Source organism: Carassius auratus, chromosome 3 (genome assembly GCF_003368295.1).
Source record: "Carassius auratus strain Wakin chromosome 3, ASM336829v1, whole genome shotgun sequence".
NCBI classification, from domain to species: Eukaryota; Metazoa; Chordata; class Actinopteri; order Cypriniformes; family Cyprinidae; genus Carassius; species Carassius auratus.
In genome coordinates this window covers 24,596,483-24,615,507 of record NC_039245.1, presented here as the reverse complement: position 1 = coordinate 24,615,507, position 19,025 = coordinate 24,596,483, and the positions used below count along the sequence as shown (strand labels likewise).

At 37.5% G+C, this 19,025-nt stretch overlaps 1 protein-coding gene across 1 annotated transcript in view; it reads left to right on the top strand.

The window, feature by feature from the left end:
- The first annotated feature begins 711 nt into the window (after window positions 1-711).
- tmem104 (transmembrane protein 104) overlaps window positions 712-19,025 on the top strand; it is a 38,783-nt gene continuing 20,469 nt past the window's right edge. Inside the window, exons 1-8 of the mRNA XM_026216262.1 lie at window positions 712-977; window positions 1,203-1,291; window positions 2,619-2,740; window positions 5,456-5,537; window positions 6,568-6,664; window positions 6,773-6,853; window positions 9,787-9,886; window positions 10,492-10,588. Of these exons, the coding sequence (XP_026072047.1) occupies window positions 1,247-1,291; window positions 2,619-2,740; window positions 5,456-5,537; window positions 6,568-6,664; window positions 6,773-6,853; window positions 9,787-9,886; window positions 10,492-10,588 (624 nt within the window). The 5' untranslated portion in view covers window positions 712-977; window positions 1,203-1,246. The remainder of the gene's footprint in view (window positions 978-1,202; window positions 1,292-2,618; window positions 2,741-5,455; window positions 5,538-6,567; window positions 6,665-6,772; window positions 6,854-9,786; window positions 9,887-10,491; window positions 10,589-19,025) is intronic.

Sequence of the window (19,025 nt, the reverse complement as noted above, 5' to 3'; positions counted from 1 at the left end):
CACCCTTCCCACTCCTCAGTTTGGATGTAGACTTGTTTTCAACTAATCACCTTTTTTTTATTCTTTGAATGGAGAAATAAACATTTTCTGTCAAATTATAACAAAGTCTGGTCTCTGATTTTTTTTTTTCTTTAGCAGTCTACATGTTGACATCATCCCAATTGTCTAGACCGAAACGGGGTGGGATGTATAAAGTTTTGCACAAATCAATTAAAGGGATATTTCACCCAAAAATGAAAATTCTGTCATTTACTCACCCTTGTGTCGATCCAAACCTGTATGAGTTGTTTTCTTATGTTGAACACAAAAGAGATTTTGAAGATTGTTGGTAAATGAAAGAGTTGGTGGTTCCCATTTACTTCCATAGTATTTTTCCCCCTACTATAGAAACTGTTTGATTGAGGTTTGGAACGACATGAGGGTGAGTAAATGATGAGAGTTCTCAATTTGGGGTGAACTATCCCTTTAATCATGTCACTCAGAAGACTGGAGTAATGAATAGAGTTTTGCCATATTTTATATATATAAAATTCTTGATTAATTTTTGATTAAATAAATTTAGACTTTGAGTATATAACATTTAAAAATCTCACCCTGATCAGATACCACTGTCTATGTCAGATATTTGCAAGAAAATGACACGGCGTCTTTTTCATGAAACGTCACCACATCCAACCAATCAAGAAACACTTCCGATCTGCTAAGCCCCACCTCCTTTCGCAAGAACTGTTTCCTGCTGCCGTCCTGCGTCTGTTCCACAGTCTATGGTCTGCTCTCTCGTTTTAACAGATGTTTTCCCCCAACACAGGAGCTTATGCAGCCTGTCTTAATGATCCGCTAATCAAACAATGAAGAGGACACGACGCGCTCCACTCTGCCATTGCGTCGCTAAACGTGAGGACGTCACAATAAAACTCGTGCGTTTCCAATAAACAACAACTTGGCTTGACAACCGGAGTCGCCTCGAACGGTGACAGGTGAGCCTTTTCAGTGAGTGACTTAAAAAAAGTTTCTGTTAGAAATGTTATAACCATAATGAAACCGATATATTAAATCTGTCATATTCTGTGACAGCTGAGTGAATATAAATAGATCATAAACAACGGTTGACGCTAATCAATGTTACTCAGGCCTAGCATACATATTGCTCTTTGGCAAAATTGTAGTGTATTGAGTATTAAAACAGTCTTTTCTTTCATCAGGGTGGCACACTTTCAGGTTTTAAAGTTGTGTTTCTTTCTTCGTGATGGCTGGGGGCATTACAGAAACAGGGGAGCCTTACTCTCCATTTGTAAGTATTAACATTAACTTACATGAGTAGGTTTTGATTGACTATATTCTGCACACTCAGCTCTGTGTCTTGTGACAGTACCTTAGTCCTGCAAGCTGTCAGGTCTTGACATGTCATGCATGTGTCATGGTTTCTGTTGCTTCATGAAAAAAGTTCAAGACTAAGCTGTAATTTCTGACTGACACCGCTGAAATGTTGGTCTGTTTTCACCCCTTTTTAGGATTTGATAACAAGATAATATAAGTTATAAGTTAAGGTGCCTTTATGTCCCTGTAAGTCATGTGATTCGAACTGCTCATGTTGTATTACTCGTTTAAAGAGGAAATGAAAGCTCAGGAAACTGGAGAAACATGTGTGAATGGTCCAGATCAGCAGAAACCAGTCAGCGCATGATCCAAACTCGTGTTTTTGGCACATTCGCCCTTGTGGTTCGCTTTAACTCAGTTTCCCATTGAACAATATGGGAACATGGCTGGTAATTTATACAAAGTAATTGTGTTAAATGTATCTTTAACTTAGACTAACAGTCAAAGAGTAAAACCTGTCGAAGCCCGTTTCTCATGATTAAAATAAAAGGTAATTGTGACTTATCTCACAATTTCTGAGGAAAATGTTAGAATTGCCAGATGTTGAAAATTGTATTTATTTTAATTCTGTGGCAGAAACAAAATCCAAATTGCGTAATTTCAATTCAGAAATTCTGAGAAAAAGTCAGAATTATGAGATAAAAAAAGAAAGAAATCAAGCTGTGGTTACCAAAAGATTTATGCAAATTTAATTAAAAACCATTTGAACTAAACTAGCTATAGAACCCACATTTAATTTGTTTTTAAACGAGATGTACATTTAAAATGTTCTCGCAGAGTACTTTAAGTATGCATACAAAACTATGCATCGGCCTTCATTTGAAAACTCTTCGAAAAGAATCCTGTTGAAATAAGCTGAAATAAATCAATAAGTTTACAGGAAGGTCAATAATGAATCAGCTTGAGTGTGCATTATGTCTGTTATCTGCTTTGTTTTGTTCACATTGGTTAATTGGAAGTATTTTTTAAGATGACAAGGAAATAAGGCAAGTGCTCAACCAGTTTATAATCAAATGAACAGTGCATTTTGTAAGTCAAGCTCATTGCTAATTTACCGTAGACTATATTGATTTATATGTGACTTGCCCACTCAAGTGGGAGAAAGTGATGGTGAAACATTCCAGACACATCCTCTTTGCAAGGAGCAAGAGAGCATAAACAGATAATGTGGGATAAAACCTTCTTCTTTTCTTTCTCTTTTGAATATGCTATAGACATGTGTTTGTTATGTGTTCATGTAGGTTGGCCTGGTGTACATGTTCAATCTAATTGTTGGCACTGGTGCCCTGACCATGCCCAAGGCCTTTGCAGCAGCTGGTTGGGTTGTCAGCATCTCCCTCATCACATTTTTGGCTTTTATGAGGTATGTTCTCAATGAATTTTGGATTTTGTTGTATCTCTTTTGTTGTTAAACCCCGTTAGTTGTTTTGGTGGTGAGCCATGTTAACCAACATTGAGCCTTTTTAGTTTCGGAGAAGTGCATTAAGGCCATTCCACACCAATACCAAGATAACTTTCACAATAACAGTTTGCGTCCACACCGATGCATAACAATGCTATGTTTATTATAAGCATGCTACAGTTTTGTCCTCTGCTGGTTTAAACGCTCGAGCACCTAAGAGCAGGATGGATTCTGATTGACTTTCAAAGTTTTATCATTCATTAGTTGGGAAAAAATAATTCATAAAATGGTATCAGTTATGTAATTCTTCAGTGTCATTATCGTTAAAGTTGTGGTGTGGACTTCCCTATTCTCACAGACTTAGAACGATAATTATAAACCTTTAATAATATGATAAACTAGGCGTCACATTGACAAAGCATTAGTAAATATTACACACTCACAATAATAATAATAGGATCAATGATTAAATCAAATGATTACTATGTTCTTAGAGTATGAGTATTGCATCTTATGTACAAATTTAAAGAATAAGTGGTAAGGTACTTGTCATTTTTAACACTGAACTTAAAGACACAAAAGAAAAGGCGTAAGGACACAGTCACAACCACAACTTCACATCAAGAACTATTGTGTACTGGTCTAAATGCACTCTTGTGTGTACAAATGATGCTATTTAAACCGCTTGTAACTCACAGAGAGCTTATAAAATATGTAAAGTCGAACAGCACCAGGAATTCCTCTGTTGCATACATCACATCCTTGGTTCGTTTAGACGTCTTTGGTTCATGTTGCATTTATATTTCAATCAAACCGCACCAGAGTTTTGAAGCTTGTTTCATGTGCACCAAAGTTCAGATGTAAGTGTTATTGAACTGCACTAACAGAGCAGTCTCAGCAGAGTTTGTTTGAATCAAACCGAACCTGGAAAGTGTAAACGCACCCTACAAGGCATTGCAAAAATGGGCATGAATTTGAGAAGTGTAATTCTCTTCCTAATCTTGTGTGCAGAGCACAGCCATGTCTTCTTTAGCTCTTTCTTGCATGTGATTTCTCTCTGTCACTCGCTCATCTTTAGCTGATCTCTCAACCCTGTTACCGCTGGGGCTGGTGCTGTGGCAATCAAAGCACATTTATCACCTCTGCCAACCTGCCAGCTGTCTGAGCCACTGACACAGCCCAGGGGAGAGTTATGAGTGTTAGAGCTGTATATTAATGAAACAGCAGTAGTCTTAAATACAGGTTATAAGAGGAGATTGACGTAGTGTATATGACATACAGTTTTGCATATTGTGCTCTAGGGTTGAATGGTGTAGTTAAAAGTCTGTGTGTTTGTGTGTATAATTATTAGGGGTGCATGATAAATCATATGCGATATTTAATGCGCATCTTGTGCGTGATATCACATGGAGCAGCATTTACTACACATGACGGTTATGCCGTGAGTCAAATGTGACGGTTCATAATATAACCGTTGGGGGGGTCTGATCGGTAAAGCGGCAGAGATTTCAGACCTCTGTTTATTAAGGAGATCTGTCACAAAACTCATCATCCGCGCCAACGTTTTTTGAGCAAATTTCAAAGCCGCACCCGCCCGCCATCCGCTGATTGTTTTGCGGTCTATGGCGATGCAATGCTTTGCTGATGCGAGCAGCAAAAAAAAGCCATTGTCTGTTCTAGAAAGGATGCAGCAAACATATTTAATGCTAATGTATGAGGCATAGGCCTACGCTGAGTTTCATTTACGATGAGATGCGCTCTAGTTCACAGTGCAGTGCAAGTGAACGCGGCGCGCTGGTGCTTCCATGTCACAGTTATCACTCTGTATTTGCTTTTTATTTATTAAAATACATGCAATTGGTTGATGAAACATTTATTAAAATTAAGATTAAATTTGTACAAAACGAAATTCATTTTTAAGAAAGGTTTTCTACAAAGCAAAATTTTGGTAGCTAAATATCATGTCTGACGATTTACAAAACTTCATTAAGTGGTAAAAACCATGTCTCCCGATATATTGCGCATCTTATGATCCTATCTAAAAAATGAAAATATTTTTTTGATAAAAAATGTTTGTAAAAAATATTTTAATGACATGGTTTTGGCGGTTATAGAGTTCTAATGACCGTGTTCAACTATAACCGCCGGTCTCACGGTTATATACGAACCGTCACACCACTACACAGAGCCGTTGCTCACTGACAAGCTGCGCCAAACCACGATCATATTTTGTGCATGTTTTGCGCAGCTTGTCAGTGAACAACAGCTCTGTGTAGTAAATACTGCCCCATGTAAACTCAAGCACATGTAGAGATTTACAGCTAATTTCAGAACCGGCTTTACTGACAAGATGCACATTAAATATCGCATGTGATTTCTCGTACAGCCCTAATGATGATGCATAAAAATGTGTACAACTTTTATTTTAATTATATTTTCTGCTTGAAGCTGATCATATCGGTTATTATTCTTTCTCCACTTACAAAGCCAGCGGGGAAAGAGAAAGAGATTGCATTGAGTTTTTGTTTGGTGTTTAAAAATAATGTGCAAAATCATGATTATAATTTTTTTTATAATAGGCTTTTCTTGCTGATACCAGCCAGTGGCATGGTAGCTGTATTGTGTTTTTCCTTGTTCTTATTTTTAAAGATTTTTTTAAATCTTGTCTTCTCTCAGTTTCATGACCACCACGTTTGTTATTGAAGCCATGGCTGCTGCCAATGCCCAGCTGCGCTGGAAGAGGAGGGAACAGGAAGAGGTTAGTGACTGCATCAGTTTAATGCCAGCTCTACCCTGAACATTGTTCTTATTCAGTCTCTTATTCATATTCTTGATCATGCAAATGTTGCACCACATCCCATTGCAGGTAATCAAGCCAGAAAGCCAACAAAACTTTGAACAACCCTATCAGTGAATGAAAAGGGGCAATTCAGGGCAGAAATACTAAAATAGAGCTATTATGTGTTGAAGAAGACTCAGAATGAGGGCCACTGCTAAGTACATGTCTAGTCTGTTTTACCATTACAAATAGAGAGGTTTTCTACATTCTCACAAACAATCTTAGCCTATCAAACTTTAAAAGCAAAATTTTTATATTTCTATTTAATAGATGATTTCTTAAAAAGACAGTTCACCAAGAATGAAGATGTTATCATTTACTCTCCCTCATGTTGTTTCAAACCTGTACGCTATTACCATCACAAACAAAGTTAGGCTGAATGTTCACCATACAAATGGAAATCAAAGGGGATGAGTGCTGTACAGCTTAAAAAATAGCTTAAAAAAAGCACCATAGATATGAAAAACACGCTATATTCAAAGTAGTCTGAAGCCATACATTACAGATCAAATGCTAGTTCAGAATACAGTAAAAACAGTGATGTTGTGACATTACATTTTGAATAACTGCTTTCTATTTGAATATATTTATTCCTGTGATGCATCATTCCTCCAGTCTTCAGTGTCACATGATCCTTCAGAAATCATTCTGATATGCTGCTTGATTTGCTGCTCAGTGTTGTTGAAAACATTTGTGCTGCTTAATATTTTTGTGTGTAAACTGATGCATTTCTTTCAGGATTCTTTAGGGCATAGAAAGTTCAAAAGAACAGTAACAGTAAAGACGTTTATAATTTTGCAAAAGATTTTTCTCAATTTTATCCACCCTTCCCTAAATTAAAATATTCAGTTCTTTCAAAAGAAATTACAGACCCCAAACCTTTTGGTTTTTGGTTGAAAGCGTGTTTTATAATTAAACTAACCATATTTGTGGTCACAACCATTTTAAGATGAATGACAGTGACTCCAGCTCGGACTATTCGGATGATGAGGCTGTTATCCGGGGAAGTTCAGAACCCGTCGAGACGCGTCCCATTCTCTCTGTCAGTAAGTGCTGTTTGTATTGCTTTGCGTCTTTGTCAATATACTTGTTTGCAGTGTTACTCAAGATCAGACTCTTAAGATCACTGTTGGTTTTGTCATCTGATATAACAGAGCGTGCCGCGAATATAGACCACTTTGACATTGTCGAGAGAGTCGAGATGGGACAAATGGCCTCCATGTTTTTTAATAAAGGTAAGAGTTCTTGCATCATTATGCACTACAGTGTTATCTTCAGTTAAGACGTTATAAGGCTATTAAACAGACTTTAAAAGTTGGCTTCCGAAGGTCAAGTTTTGCTGGAATCTTCAGTCAGAGTTTACAAGGTTATTGGCTGCTAATGAAGTGTAATTAGAACTAGTCCAATTACTTTTGGTTGTAATTACCTCACTCTAGATCTGTTATCTACTCTAATGTAAGGAAAGGGGAGGCTTGCTCAAAGATGGAGAACCCAGGTAATGAGAATCTTATGATGAATACGAAGAAGACGTGTTCACCTTGAACTACGGACCAAGGTGTCATTTATACAGATTCCTATTTTCAGGATTCTTGCCCTCCCAAGCATCATTTCACAAGCGGCGCTACGCAAAGGCTGACTCAACAGTGCCCAGAGCAGCCTTGTAATATCTCAACAGCATTGCTTTTGGCGTCTTTTCCAACCATCAAGCAAAGGATGGATATTAGAAATGGTTTGCTGCACTGTTCCACACAAGGTTGGAAATTTAACTGGGGCTTGGGGCAAAAATGGCACTAAAATGAACAACAATACTGACAAATTCAAAATAAGAGGGTGCAAATGCCTCCATACTATTAAACTGGGGTTCAAAATTAGAGAACAGTCTATAAACACAATCTATACATGCTTTATTACAAATGCAGTAAACAACAATAATGATTTGTCATAATGCAGTTCTTTGTAATAAGTTATATAACAATAATTCATATGCTTTATGTAGGCTATTTACATCAAACAGCATTTGTTGTATAAATGTGCAGCTTCTGTACCACTTTTGCAGTAGAAATGTTTTTGAGAGAATTTTATTGGCAGTAGTCTATATTATTATTCTGATTGAGTGAAGTAACTGGTTAAATAGTATTTCACACAAAAGGCAACGCAGGAACAGTTAGGAATCTAAATGTAAAAACTGACCAAACAGGAGATAAAAAAAAGCCCTGGAAATCAATTCCAGGTGGCGAACATGGAAAAGTAAATTTCTGACCCTGTCCCATAGGTCCACAGCATGTGATGGCAAACAGCACCCACTAGGTGGCGCACTCGTCACACTCTCCAACAAACCAGTGCTGCACGCACATATGTTTGGTGAACACTAACACACTCTTGGACCTTCAAGGCTTTGTGTTTTCTCAGCACGGACGTCACATGTTTGCCCTGTCGACTCTTCGTTATTCCATTAAGCATAATGTGTTAAAATCGCTCGCTCCGCCCTGACCTTTCCCAGCGCAGAATGGAGTTATGTGTCCTCTTTGGAGGAGCACTTGGGAGAAGCAAATGACTACCCGAGCAGGATAGCAGACTCTGATCAGGAATGCATTAAATGGAAGCGTAACTCACAGTCAAGGAGATTAGTTTAGTTAGTGAAAAGGACATGCTGTCTTTTTAATGCTAGTGCAATTGCTAAATGCAACCTTTGTAATGGGGTGATCAATCGATGAGCTGCCATTCAGAGGCAAGAAACCACCGAAATCAACAGTAGTTTGAATGTTGAATGGACTTTATGATTGTTGAGGCAGGTGGGAGGTTGTTTCTAGAGAAAACACAATCAGGGACTATTTTGGTTGGTGTGAGTCCACTCTGGTCTGAAATTACTAAGAGGAATCCTGGCTTTCGGCGTTTTATCATTGCACAGATTTCTTCCTGGTTAATCAGGGGTGTTCACAGTGACTGTAACCTTCCCACTGACGGGTCGATTAGAAGTCAGCTTCGCATAATGTCACTGAGGAGATAGATTAGTTCATGATTGATTTTGTTTTTAGGTGTGCTTGCTAAGAGTATTACTTTTGGCACACGATGGGGATTTTTTCAATCAAAACCCCTAAACCATAACTTATTAAATCTGGTGCATAAATTGTCTTGCACTGTTTATGCTACACGCATGATTGATGCCTTAAATCATGCATCTCATGAAGAAGAAATGTGCTGCAACTTTTCAAAGAGATTAGACTTAGGATTTTCAGCAGGTGGATAGAGCTAGAACAAAATCCCATAGACTTGAGTTGAAGGAAGAACCTGAGCCATATTTATTTCATTTGGCGCATGATAACTTTTTCCATTTTTTTTTTTTGTGTTTGAATTTAAATGTATTTAAAAGAATAGTGTAGAATTATAATATATATGCCATTCGTCGGTTGTCAGCCATAACATGAAAATAATTGTTAGCTAATTTTATTTATCATTGCATCTCTTTATTACATTTAAATGTACATATGCTTCACAAAGCAAGAAGTTTGGATTTTAATTCTGAGAAATTGCTCAAAAAATAATATAGAAACCTCAATATTTCTATACTTATAGTAACAGAATCACTTTTTCTCTTTTATAAATTGTAAAATAAGCACTTCACCTGACTTGGTGTTCATAATTCCTCATGTTTTCTGCCAGGTTTTTAACACTCATCTTTGCAAAATGAACTGGAACTGGTTTAAAAAATTATATTCTCAATTAACCTCAATATTTCAGTATTTAAAGTAACATGCATGTAACATTTAATGAGCTTGTTGGACCGTTCAAGATCCTCGTAGGAGCTTCGGTGATGATGAATGTGTGGCATGGCAAGCCCGTGTGTTTCCTCTTGAATGCTCTCCATCTCATCTCCAACTGGCAGGGACTGAGTGATGGATGGATGGAGGAACAGGTGAAGAGGAGTGTGGGGTTAATGAAGAGAAGAGCAGGGGGGAATTTCGTAATGAAGTGCTTGCTTTTTTAATTAGGGTGATTTATACAGCTGTTATGTGGCTCCATGTGTTTAGTGAGTAAGGAGTGTTGGGGAGGAACAACATCAGAGCAATCTCCCAGGGATTGATGCCACCCATCTTCATGTTCTCATGTTTGTGTTTGAAGTGATGCTTTATGTAAAGCCATGAATCTTTAGCTGATGCTTCTTTCGCAGTTGGCGTCAACATGTTCTACATCTGTCTCATCGTGTACCTGTATGGAGACCTGGCCATTTATGCTGCTGCTGTACCGGTGTCATTGATGGAGGTTGCATGGTAAGGTCATCTTTCATTGAACCCGTCTGCTATTTTATCTCAGTGGTTTGTACAGCTTTAAAATATCATATTAGACATATGTAGAGTCATATGCGATCTCATTTACATTGCAAATATATTCAGAGTTTCATATAGATAACAACATCTGCACCTAAATGCTATTTTTGCTCTGTTTTTTTTTTTTTCTCAAGTGTGAGAAATGTTCCTATATTTATATATGAGCAATAAAAGCCTAATGTATCATCAATATGGTCTTCAACAAAACACATTTTGGAGGAAGGTCAATAAATGCATTGAGAAAATGATTATTTCATATGCCAGGCTCTACAGGATTAAGAAATTCAACCAATTTTGCATTGGTTCACAGTAGTAAAGCATAAAAAAAATGAGTCTACTCACAAGAACAAATTTCTAGCTGTTTTTTCGGTCTGTCCTGAATCCACAGACACTAGCATTTATTCAATACAGTAGGCCTTTACAGTTTGAATCTGTCTTTTAGTTTTCCTGGTTCAAGGGTGTTTATATATATACTTTATAATACTTTATTAATGCCTGAAATCGATTTTTAAGAGGTCAGAAGTGTCTAATTGTTTACGTTCTCGCAGTGGGAATCACTCGTGCAGTGCTGGGAGTGTGAAATACAACGACACCGATTCCTGCTGGGGCCCTGTAAGTCGCAAGGACGCCTACAGAGTGTTTCTGGTGAGTGCAGCAGTGCCGGTTACAGACACACAGACAAACACAAGCACCTCGTTGGCAGCACTTATGTCTCGGCAGGGTGCTGGACTCACACCGGCTGAAGGCTGAAGGTAAGAAAGACAGACGAGACACTTAATACTTCTGCGCAATCTCTGTGGACTCCTTGCCTGACGTGTACCAGGAGGCTCTTGAGTGCCCTTGAAATTCACGTAGAGCTACAGCAAAAGACACCGCTGTGATTTCCTCCTTGGCTTTAGCATCGCAACAGTGATTGATGTGCTCATTCATTCATTCCACTCTTCTCCTTCATCACTAGAAATGAGAGAAGTGGCTGTCACGTCTGCCAATAAAAAGCATTGTTTTAAGTTTGCATGGATAAGCCTCTTTCTGCATGTTAACCACAGGAAATTATGCTGATTTTAGAATATGTGCCAATATGTGCTTGCTTTAAAGATAAGCAGCTTTTTCCCCTTCGTGCTTGGTTTGGCATCTCGTGTTGAGTTTTAATATGAGGTCACGTGCCGTGACTTTTTATGTTGTGTATCGGTTGTAATTGAGTTTAGATTATTAGATTATTTCTGCATGCAGGCATTTAGGATGCTAGGAGACATAACCCACATTTTCTGTTCCCAAACTCTAGACTAGAAGGCCATCTTTCAATTTCCTTCTGGACATGCCTTTAAATAAATCATCATCTTTTTTTTGTTTTTTGATGAAAGATTAATCCTCCCAGCTTATGAATCGAGTGTCACTGCGGCGGTTTTGTTCCTCTCACCTTCATCTCCGACTGTCTCTGTTGTGGTGATAGAGGAAAACTGACCAATTTTGAGTTTGGGGAATGTCCATAGGGCCCAACTGTCTGAGCCACCAACTTTATGAGCTTTATCAGACCAGGGAAATCTGTGCCACAGGATGCAATACAGAAATAAAAGCAATACAAAAATAAAAATCTTATTCTTGCAATTGTAATATAAAAAAAGTTATATATGACTGACATTTACACAAATCCACCATCCACTTAGTTTTCAGGTTTGTCTTATACCTGAGCTTGTCGAACACTTAACTTATGTCAGTTTATCACTTTTTAATCATGTTGTTAATTAGCAGTTCCTCACTGACACTGTACATTTCTTTCAAAGCAAGTTAGTCAGAGTCTAACCAGAGTTACTTAGATCAGTGCTGATCACTCAAATCTATCTCCCATCCGATTAAGAAAACTGCTGCTGAGACGTAGCACAAAGCTATTACAGGCGCCATGATGTGAGGAAAATAAGGAGATCTACCAGTTTCACCTGTTATTATATCTTCAATCTTCAGAAATGCATTCATGACAATATTCCAGATTATTGAACTGTGTCTAAGTGCCCATATGCCCTTTTAACATGTTTTAATACATTCCTAGATGATCTTACTTTTTAAAACCTGCCTTTAAAAAAATAGTGAATTATGACCCTACAGCTATAGGTGTTAGTTTTTTCCTGTGTTTTGACTTCGAATTGAAGCTGTACGTGGCCTGCCTGAGAATATTTAAGAGCGATGGTCAGTTGTATCCCCTCGTGGCCAGCAGGATTGATGTTTGACACATTAGTGCAGCCTCATGGCATAAGCTTTTGAAAAGAAAAAAGGAAAGATTTAAGAGGGATATTATGCCTTCACATAACACCTTGCCTCACTATAATCCCTGAGTGGGTGGCAGACCGTGACACGGTTCTTTCTCTACCTGTGACACACAAAGAGGGATGTTATGGATGTCTTTCTTTAGAGGAATGCGGCGTAGGAATGGAGTGTACTGGACTAAAGACTCTCAAACTGCGTGTCTCAGCAAAGGCCTTTATAGCTGCTGTTCTGCTTTGTACTGCTTAACAGCCTTTCACGCCAAATACAACACAAACGTACATTGTGTAAAACTTCCTGCCTCAGCAAAGCATCACATCAGTGTCTTTATTCTGACATTTATAGTAGGGATGGATGACTTGGTTGTCTTTGGTTTTTATTTGATTTTTAAATTAGTGGTGCTTTAACAGGTTTAATGGATGCTAATGGAACCAGCTGTGATTGGTGCCATAAAATTGGACAGTTTCTGGTTTAAGATCGTGCTTTTTAAAACACAATGCCAAGCAAATTTACCTCTTTCAACAAACTCCAAAATGCTTTCACGTAAAAATTAAAATTTTATAATTTACTCACCCTCATGTCATTGCAAATATTTTGTGTTCCACATTAAAAAAATGTTTGAGGAATATGTCTGTTTTAGTATAATATATAGTATTGAATATAAAGTATAACACTAAAAATGTCTCTGTGCTTTTTATGTGACCTGATTTAACCTACTTCTGAATAATTTATTCATTGGAAATTAATATTGGAAGGGACTTCATCCATCAGGACTTGATTTGGTCATGACATGTCAGACTATGGTTTAACTGATATATCATATTTTTTCCATGCCTTCACTGATTTGTTTCATAAGTAACAGAAGTCATTTTGTATGAAGAGAAACATTTAATGATCTCTGAAATGACCTTTTATATACTTTTATTTATATTTTAATAGTTTTATATTAACATGTAAATAAAAGTACATTTGCCAGCCATATGTAATGTATATATTTAAATTAAAATATAAATAAAAGTAAGATTGCTAATATAATAATAATAAATTCAGGGCTTATTATATAAATATTTTTACTGAAATAATAATTGTACACAATAGGATCTGGGGCGGATATGTAATTAGTATTTTTCACTCCATGTTTTCTGACTCATTGCACATCAGTTTTCATAATAAACCGTGTGCATGTAACATCGTGTGCTTAATTAATTTTTGTTCTCTTCTCATCTCTTTTCTCTCTTTTAAGCGTTAAGTAGATCACTGCAGCCAGTCACTCTTTTATCCTATCATTATAATAAATGAAACTATTGCAGCACTTGCCGTTCTAGCGGCACTGCAAACAAAGAGCTATTTTTGAGCTCTGGCTCAACAGCTGTCCCTAAGCAATGCTATATTTTTAAAGACCGAGACGGATGACCCACAAACCTCTGAAAATATCAGGGCTGTGGTACAAGGGCACAAAACGGCATTTCAAAGCAAAATATTAGTCATTTCTCTACCCTTAATGAAGCAGTTTTGTCAATTGTGAAGGACTTGGGTAGATCCATTGGGGTTGTCTGAAACTGCTATGGCTAAGGCTGAATGTTTTTGTTGCCTGTAAAGTCAGAAAGGCCTGTCTTTGCTTAGCTTTGATCAGCAGTAAAGGTCCACACTGTGTCATGTTCACTGCAAACTGTTAAGAAGATCAGTAGACTGAGACTTCATCTGCTGTCGATTCACTTCAGTGTCCACTTTAAAGAGCTTTTTAAAGAACTAAACTATCTGTTCAGGCTTTAATGTCATCTGATCACAAGGAACTAACACGCATCTTTTGACCGAAACGTTGTCATACAAGCACTCGAAAATTTTAAAGATATACTGGAGTTCGAGACAAGGAATGTATTTGAGAGCCTTCTGTGCATCTGCTTATGTATGGAAGGGATAATGTGGAGCGAGGCTTTAAATTATATCAAGGACAGGAAGGTGTCCTCCTTTTGCTCATTGGGCTGGTAATTATTCTGAAGGGGAAGCTGGATTAATGGCTGTACATGAACACCTTTTTTCTATGGGGCCTTGTTAAATGAACTCATTTCCTTAACCATCTTGATCTTGAGCTTACTCATTTCTCAATGTCTCACTGATCACTACAAACCAGCAGATTCTTGTGGCACAAACAAAGTCACAGTCAAGTGACCTTAATCATATTTTATGGTGTTTTCATACAACTTGTGACACAAAGGATGATCACAAACAGTCCTAAACAAAGTTGGTTAATTTGACTTCTGCAGCAATATTGTAAAGCTTTGAGAACTCCGGTTGTCAGCTGTAGATTTGGGTTTTGCAGCTCTCTTGGAGAAAGCTCTTAGTGTAGATGGCTCTGCAGGAATAAGACGACGCAGATGGTTTGGTGGATATTAGCACAGCAGGCCGAGGAGCTTGAGCAGTGGCCCACCAGGGGAAGAGTCCTCTCTCTAATCCACAGTGGGAGCATCGTGCCAGTGCAAACACTGGCTGACCCACACTCACTCTGCTGGTTCTTGCTAAACTAGGCAGGAGTTGTCTTGAGAGGACAGTGAAAAGATGTGGCAGGCAAACTTACAGGGAAGTAAATGCAGATAAAACAAACTCAGCCTTGGGTTAAGATCATGATATACCACGTCTGTAGCGAACTTGACAGCTCTTTATATCTTCTGTAGGATATGCAAGGATGAGTCTGTCACACAATGCTGTAAACATTGGTGTAGTTGATGTCACCGCGACAGCTCTGGTCCCAAATGCTGTTTAGGATCCCACAGCTGTCGCCCTATGTTTTAGTGTGTCTCGTTTTGTTATTAGCTGTGTTAAAATAAAAATCCCATAGATTTACACTGAAGAGCCTGAAATATCATAGAGATTTTTATTAGTAAGTGAGCCAGAGCGTCCTGCAACCTCCAACATTTCATTCAAAGTTTGGGTCTAGTGATCATTCATGTCTTCTTCTGGATTTTCTTCTGTAGCCTGTTATTACAATTACTTAATTTCCCATTAGTCCATTTCTGCATGCTTAACTTCAGTCCACTGAACAGCTTGTGTGTTCACCGGGAGTTTCCTGCTGGGTACGATATTGTTCTTGGGTTGGAAAAGCTGGTTATCTGGTCCAAGGACATGGCGGAGTGATGTAATGGTCCTCCTCGGTGGGTGTCAGGACGAAGCTGGACGTGATTTCCATGAAATGAAATCCTCAAGCACAACCGATGTCTCATTATTAAAACATCCTTCTGTATGTCACCTTGAACACACAAACTACTTGTTTGACCTTCATACGTCATGTTTGGTGCCTGACTGTTGTTTAAGAGCGTTTTAGATTATAAATGTATTTGTAGTAATTTTGGTTGGTTATTTTTATTTATTTTTTTTAAGTGAGCTTTACTTTGTGGATATTGTCCTTTATTATTATTATTATTATTATTATTATTACTTCTCTAATAGTCTCCAGGACTGACCTGACATTTTCTTTTAAAAATATAATTAAGTCCCTGACTGCTTTAGAGTATTGGGAAGGTTTGAATTATATTTTTTAAAAAGAAATTTACATTAGATTAAAATAAAATGAAAATCACAGACTCTTCCCTCTCTGTTGCCAGTTCTGAATACAATTTCTATATATATATATATATATATATATATATATATATATATATAAATTCAAGTTTGTCATACCTTCCACAAATTTAGTGCAGACTGAAACCGATTTCCTCCTTTTTCTTTGGCAAATGTAGTTGATATAATAATTATCTGGTGTTATATTTATTTGTAGTTATTGTGCATGTCTTTTCATGAAATAATTCATGAATAATTCATGAAATTCATAATGTTTGTTTGTTTTAAATATTTTTTTTTTTTCCCAAAAATTTGTGGGTGGAAACATGGTCTATTCTGTCATAATCTGTTGTAGGGCTTTAAAGAGTATGAGAAACAAATGTTATAAATGTTTTAGAGTTCTAACTAATAGTGTGGCTTTCATGACTTTTTTCCCACAAACCTAACATTGTCTTTCCCTTTTTTATCTTTGCCCTTTATTTTATTATTTCCTTTTCTTCTCTTTTGATGTTCTTCTCTATTCATTTTCTCTTTTTTACTGTTTCACTTTTCTTTTTTCCTTTCCTTTTCTTTCCCATTGCCTTTCAGGTTACTTTTCCTTTTTCCTTTTTTTCTTTAATTTGGTTTAAATTGGTTAAGTTTAGTTGTCGCATATCTAGGTTTCTAACCGACAGGTTGCATATTAAAATGTCCCCTTGATCAAGGCACGTACCCCCCACTTCCTCCAGGGGTCTTAACATGGTGACGTGGCGTGAAAAGTCATGTCAGCCCCAATCTTGAAAAAACTCTATTTAGCTTCCGTTGAACTGGAACTGGTTACAAGAGAATAAGAGAAGTGCTATTGTGAACTTGACAGAGTATTACAAAGTCATGAGAATTAGACCTGCTCCTCAGTGGCTCCGCTGTTATAGAAAGGTTTCGGTTTTGACACACACCACAGTTGCCAGAGTAATCATGCTGTAAATGGCTCAAAACGGACGAATGGTTTCTTTTTTAAAAATATACAGAGTTTTTTTATTTGGCCTTTGGGAGAGAGCTGTTGACCCATGAATAGTGGAGTAATGTAACCGTCCAGCCTTAATGAACACCACCGACTCACGTCAAGCTCTTCTCTTGTGATTTATAATTCCTGTGACCATTAGAAATACAGATTGTGTGATATGAATAGTGCTGGAAAGAGTACTTAGAAATTGTACTTAAGTAAATGTATCGCTACTAAGAACCGTATGAATTGAAATGTGCCAGGAAAAGATAATGTGGGGAGTTGGGTAAGGTTATGGATGGAGAGAGACCAAAAATCAAAATATTTCAAAGACAAAGAAAAGTCATTGGTCTTTTGGCCTTTCCTACTGTCAGATTCAAGCAGAGAAAACCAATGAACTCAACAAAGAATCAGAATACAGAATACAGCATTGATTTTAATCTTAATATGGAAATCTCCTGGGACAAACAAATATTCATGCTTTCTGTGAGTGTAAAGAGCAATATGCAGAAAAATGTCTTTCGACAGCTTTCGGCTTTCCTGGAGTTCTGGGCATATTTGCTGCTTTTTATATGTTTGCAAGGATAGTTTATTGGATCGTCCAAAATGATTGGGGAGAGACTGAATGAGCCAGAACTTGAACCGTCATCCACTTATGAGATTTGAGGATCTCGCCCCCCTGCACCATGGGTCTGATGCCTGAAAGTTTCTGATCTGTGCTAAATTTGTAGAAGTTCATGTATGATATAATTTCAGATCATTACATGAGTGTCTTTGGAATGATCATTTAAGCTTGTTTCACTGCACATCATTGAGAGATTTCATCTGTTATTATTATAATTTGTCTATCATGAAGTTGTATTATGTATAAATCCAATATTCAGTTTATGCCAACATACTGACCCTAAACAAAAATAAAGCCTTAACTACTGCTCTTGTTGAAGGATGGGTCAAGCTCCAGTTGCACAACAATTTTGAGATTGCTTCCTTTTATGCATTTGTTGCACATCCATTTATTCATTAACTGAGCTCTTAATTGTGATGGTTTACTGCAGCTCATTTTGGAGGTTAATGATGCCCGACACATACAATGGGCTGAAAATGCTCAATTAAGGAGTCATTATTGGCTCACAGTTTTTACACTGGCTTCATAGCTGGTTTATTCTGCCTAATGTGCGTTTTATAACTGATGGCTGTAACATTGAGGTCCTCTACAAGACTCTAAAGTTAGATGTTTGTGGGAAGTTCAGGTAATGTAGCATATAAGAAGTGTTCTAGTTTAATGTTCTCCTCTACATTCTTCTATGCATATGTTTTATTATTGTAATCAATAATAAAGTTTGTTTTAGATGCCTGTGTTTTAAATGTGAATTAAATACTATTCTCTAGTCTGTTCTGTTAGCTGATGTTGAAACAGTGCATCTGCTTTCCATTTGTTGATCCTGTCTAGAATGTCTAACAAAGATTAGCAGTGGAGACGAATGCCACTGGGATCTTGACACTGTGGGGATTGGAAATATAATCCCTGTTTTGCATGTTGCTATCAGTCGAGTTATAATCCTGCATTCTGTGCCGCCACACAAGCCTTCCCAGAGTCTAACCACAAATGCCCACTAGAGCATCCACACTTGGTACATCTGAAGTTAGGGCAGTGATCAGGAAGAAAACCACCTTGTTCAGTACATGTAAGGGTGTCAGCTCACAAGTTTTACAAAAAGAGTTTTTCCAAACAGGAAACTCAAGTTATAATGCTAATATCACACTTGCTCAGATATTTGTTTCCCTGAATTTGACGTCTTGTGCCATGCCCCTGGTGCCAAATAACGGTCATCCGCTGTTGGTTTCATTTCACTCATATTGATGTCATAAGTCAAGTCCTGCTTTTCCGTCGAGCTATTCACCTTTGCATTTTCTCATTTAGTTTTTTTGGCTTACCTCATTTCAGTTGAGTGTTGAGTTTAGATGAGCTCAGTATTGCTGAATTTGTTATCTGATATTGCTTTAGGAACATTAGTCACCCAAAAGAAGATACCCAAATCGGTCAGAATGCTCCAGTGGACCAAAGGACCAAATTAGCATGGAAATTGACTCGGTGTTTACCCCACAACAAGATGTTTATTGAGAGAGATAAAATATATTAAGAACAACATTAAATGTGCATATTGCCTTTTGGAGGAAGATATAAAAAAATGATTTACAGTATACAGCCCCCCCCACTCCCAAAACACTGATATGTAATAACAGCCACCGTTTTCTTAGCACATTATTTCTTTAGACATCTGCTTGTAA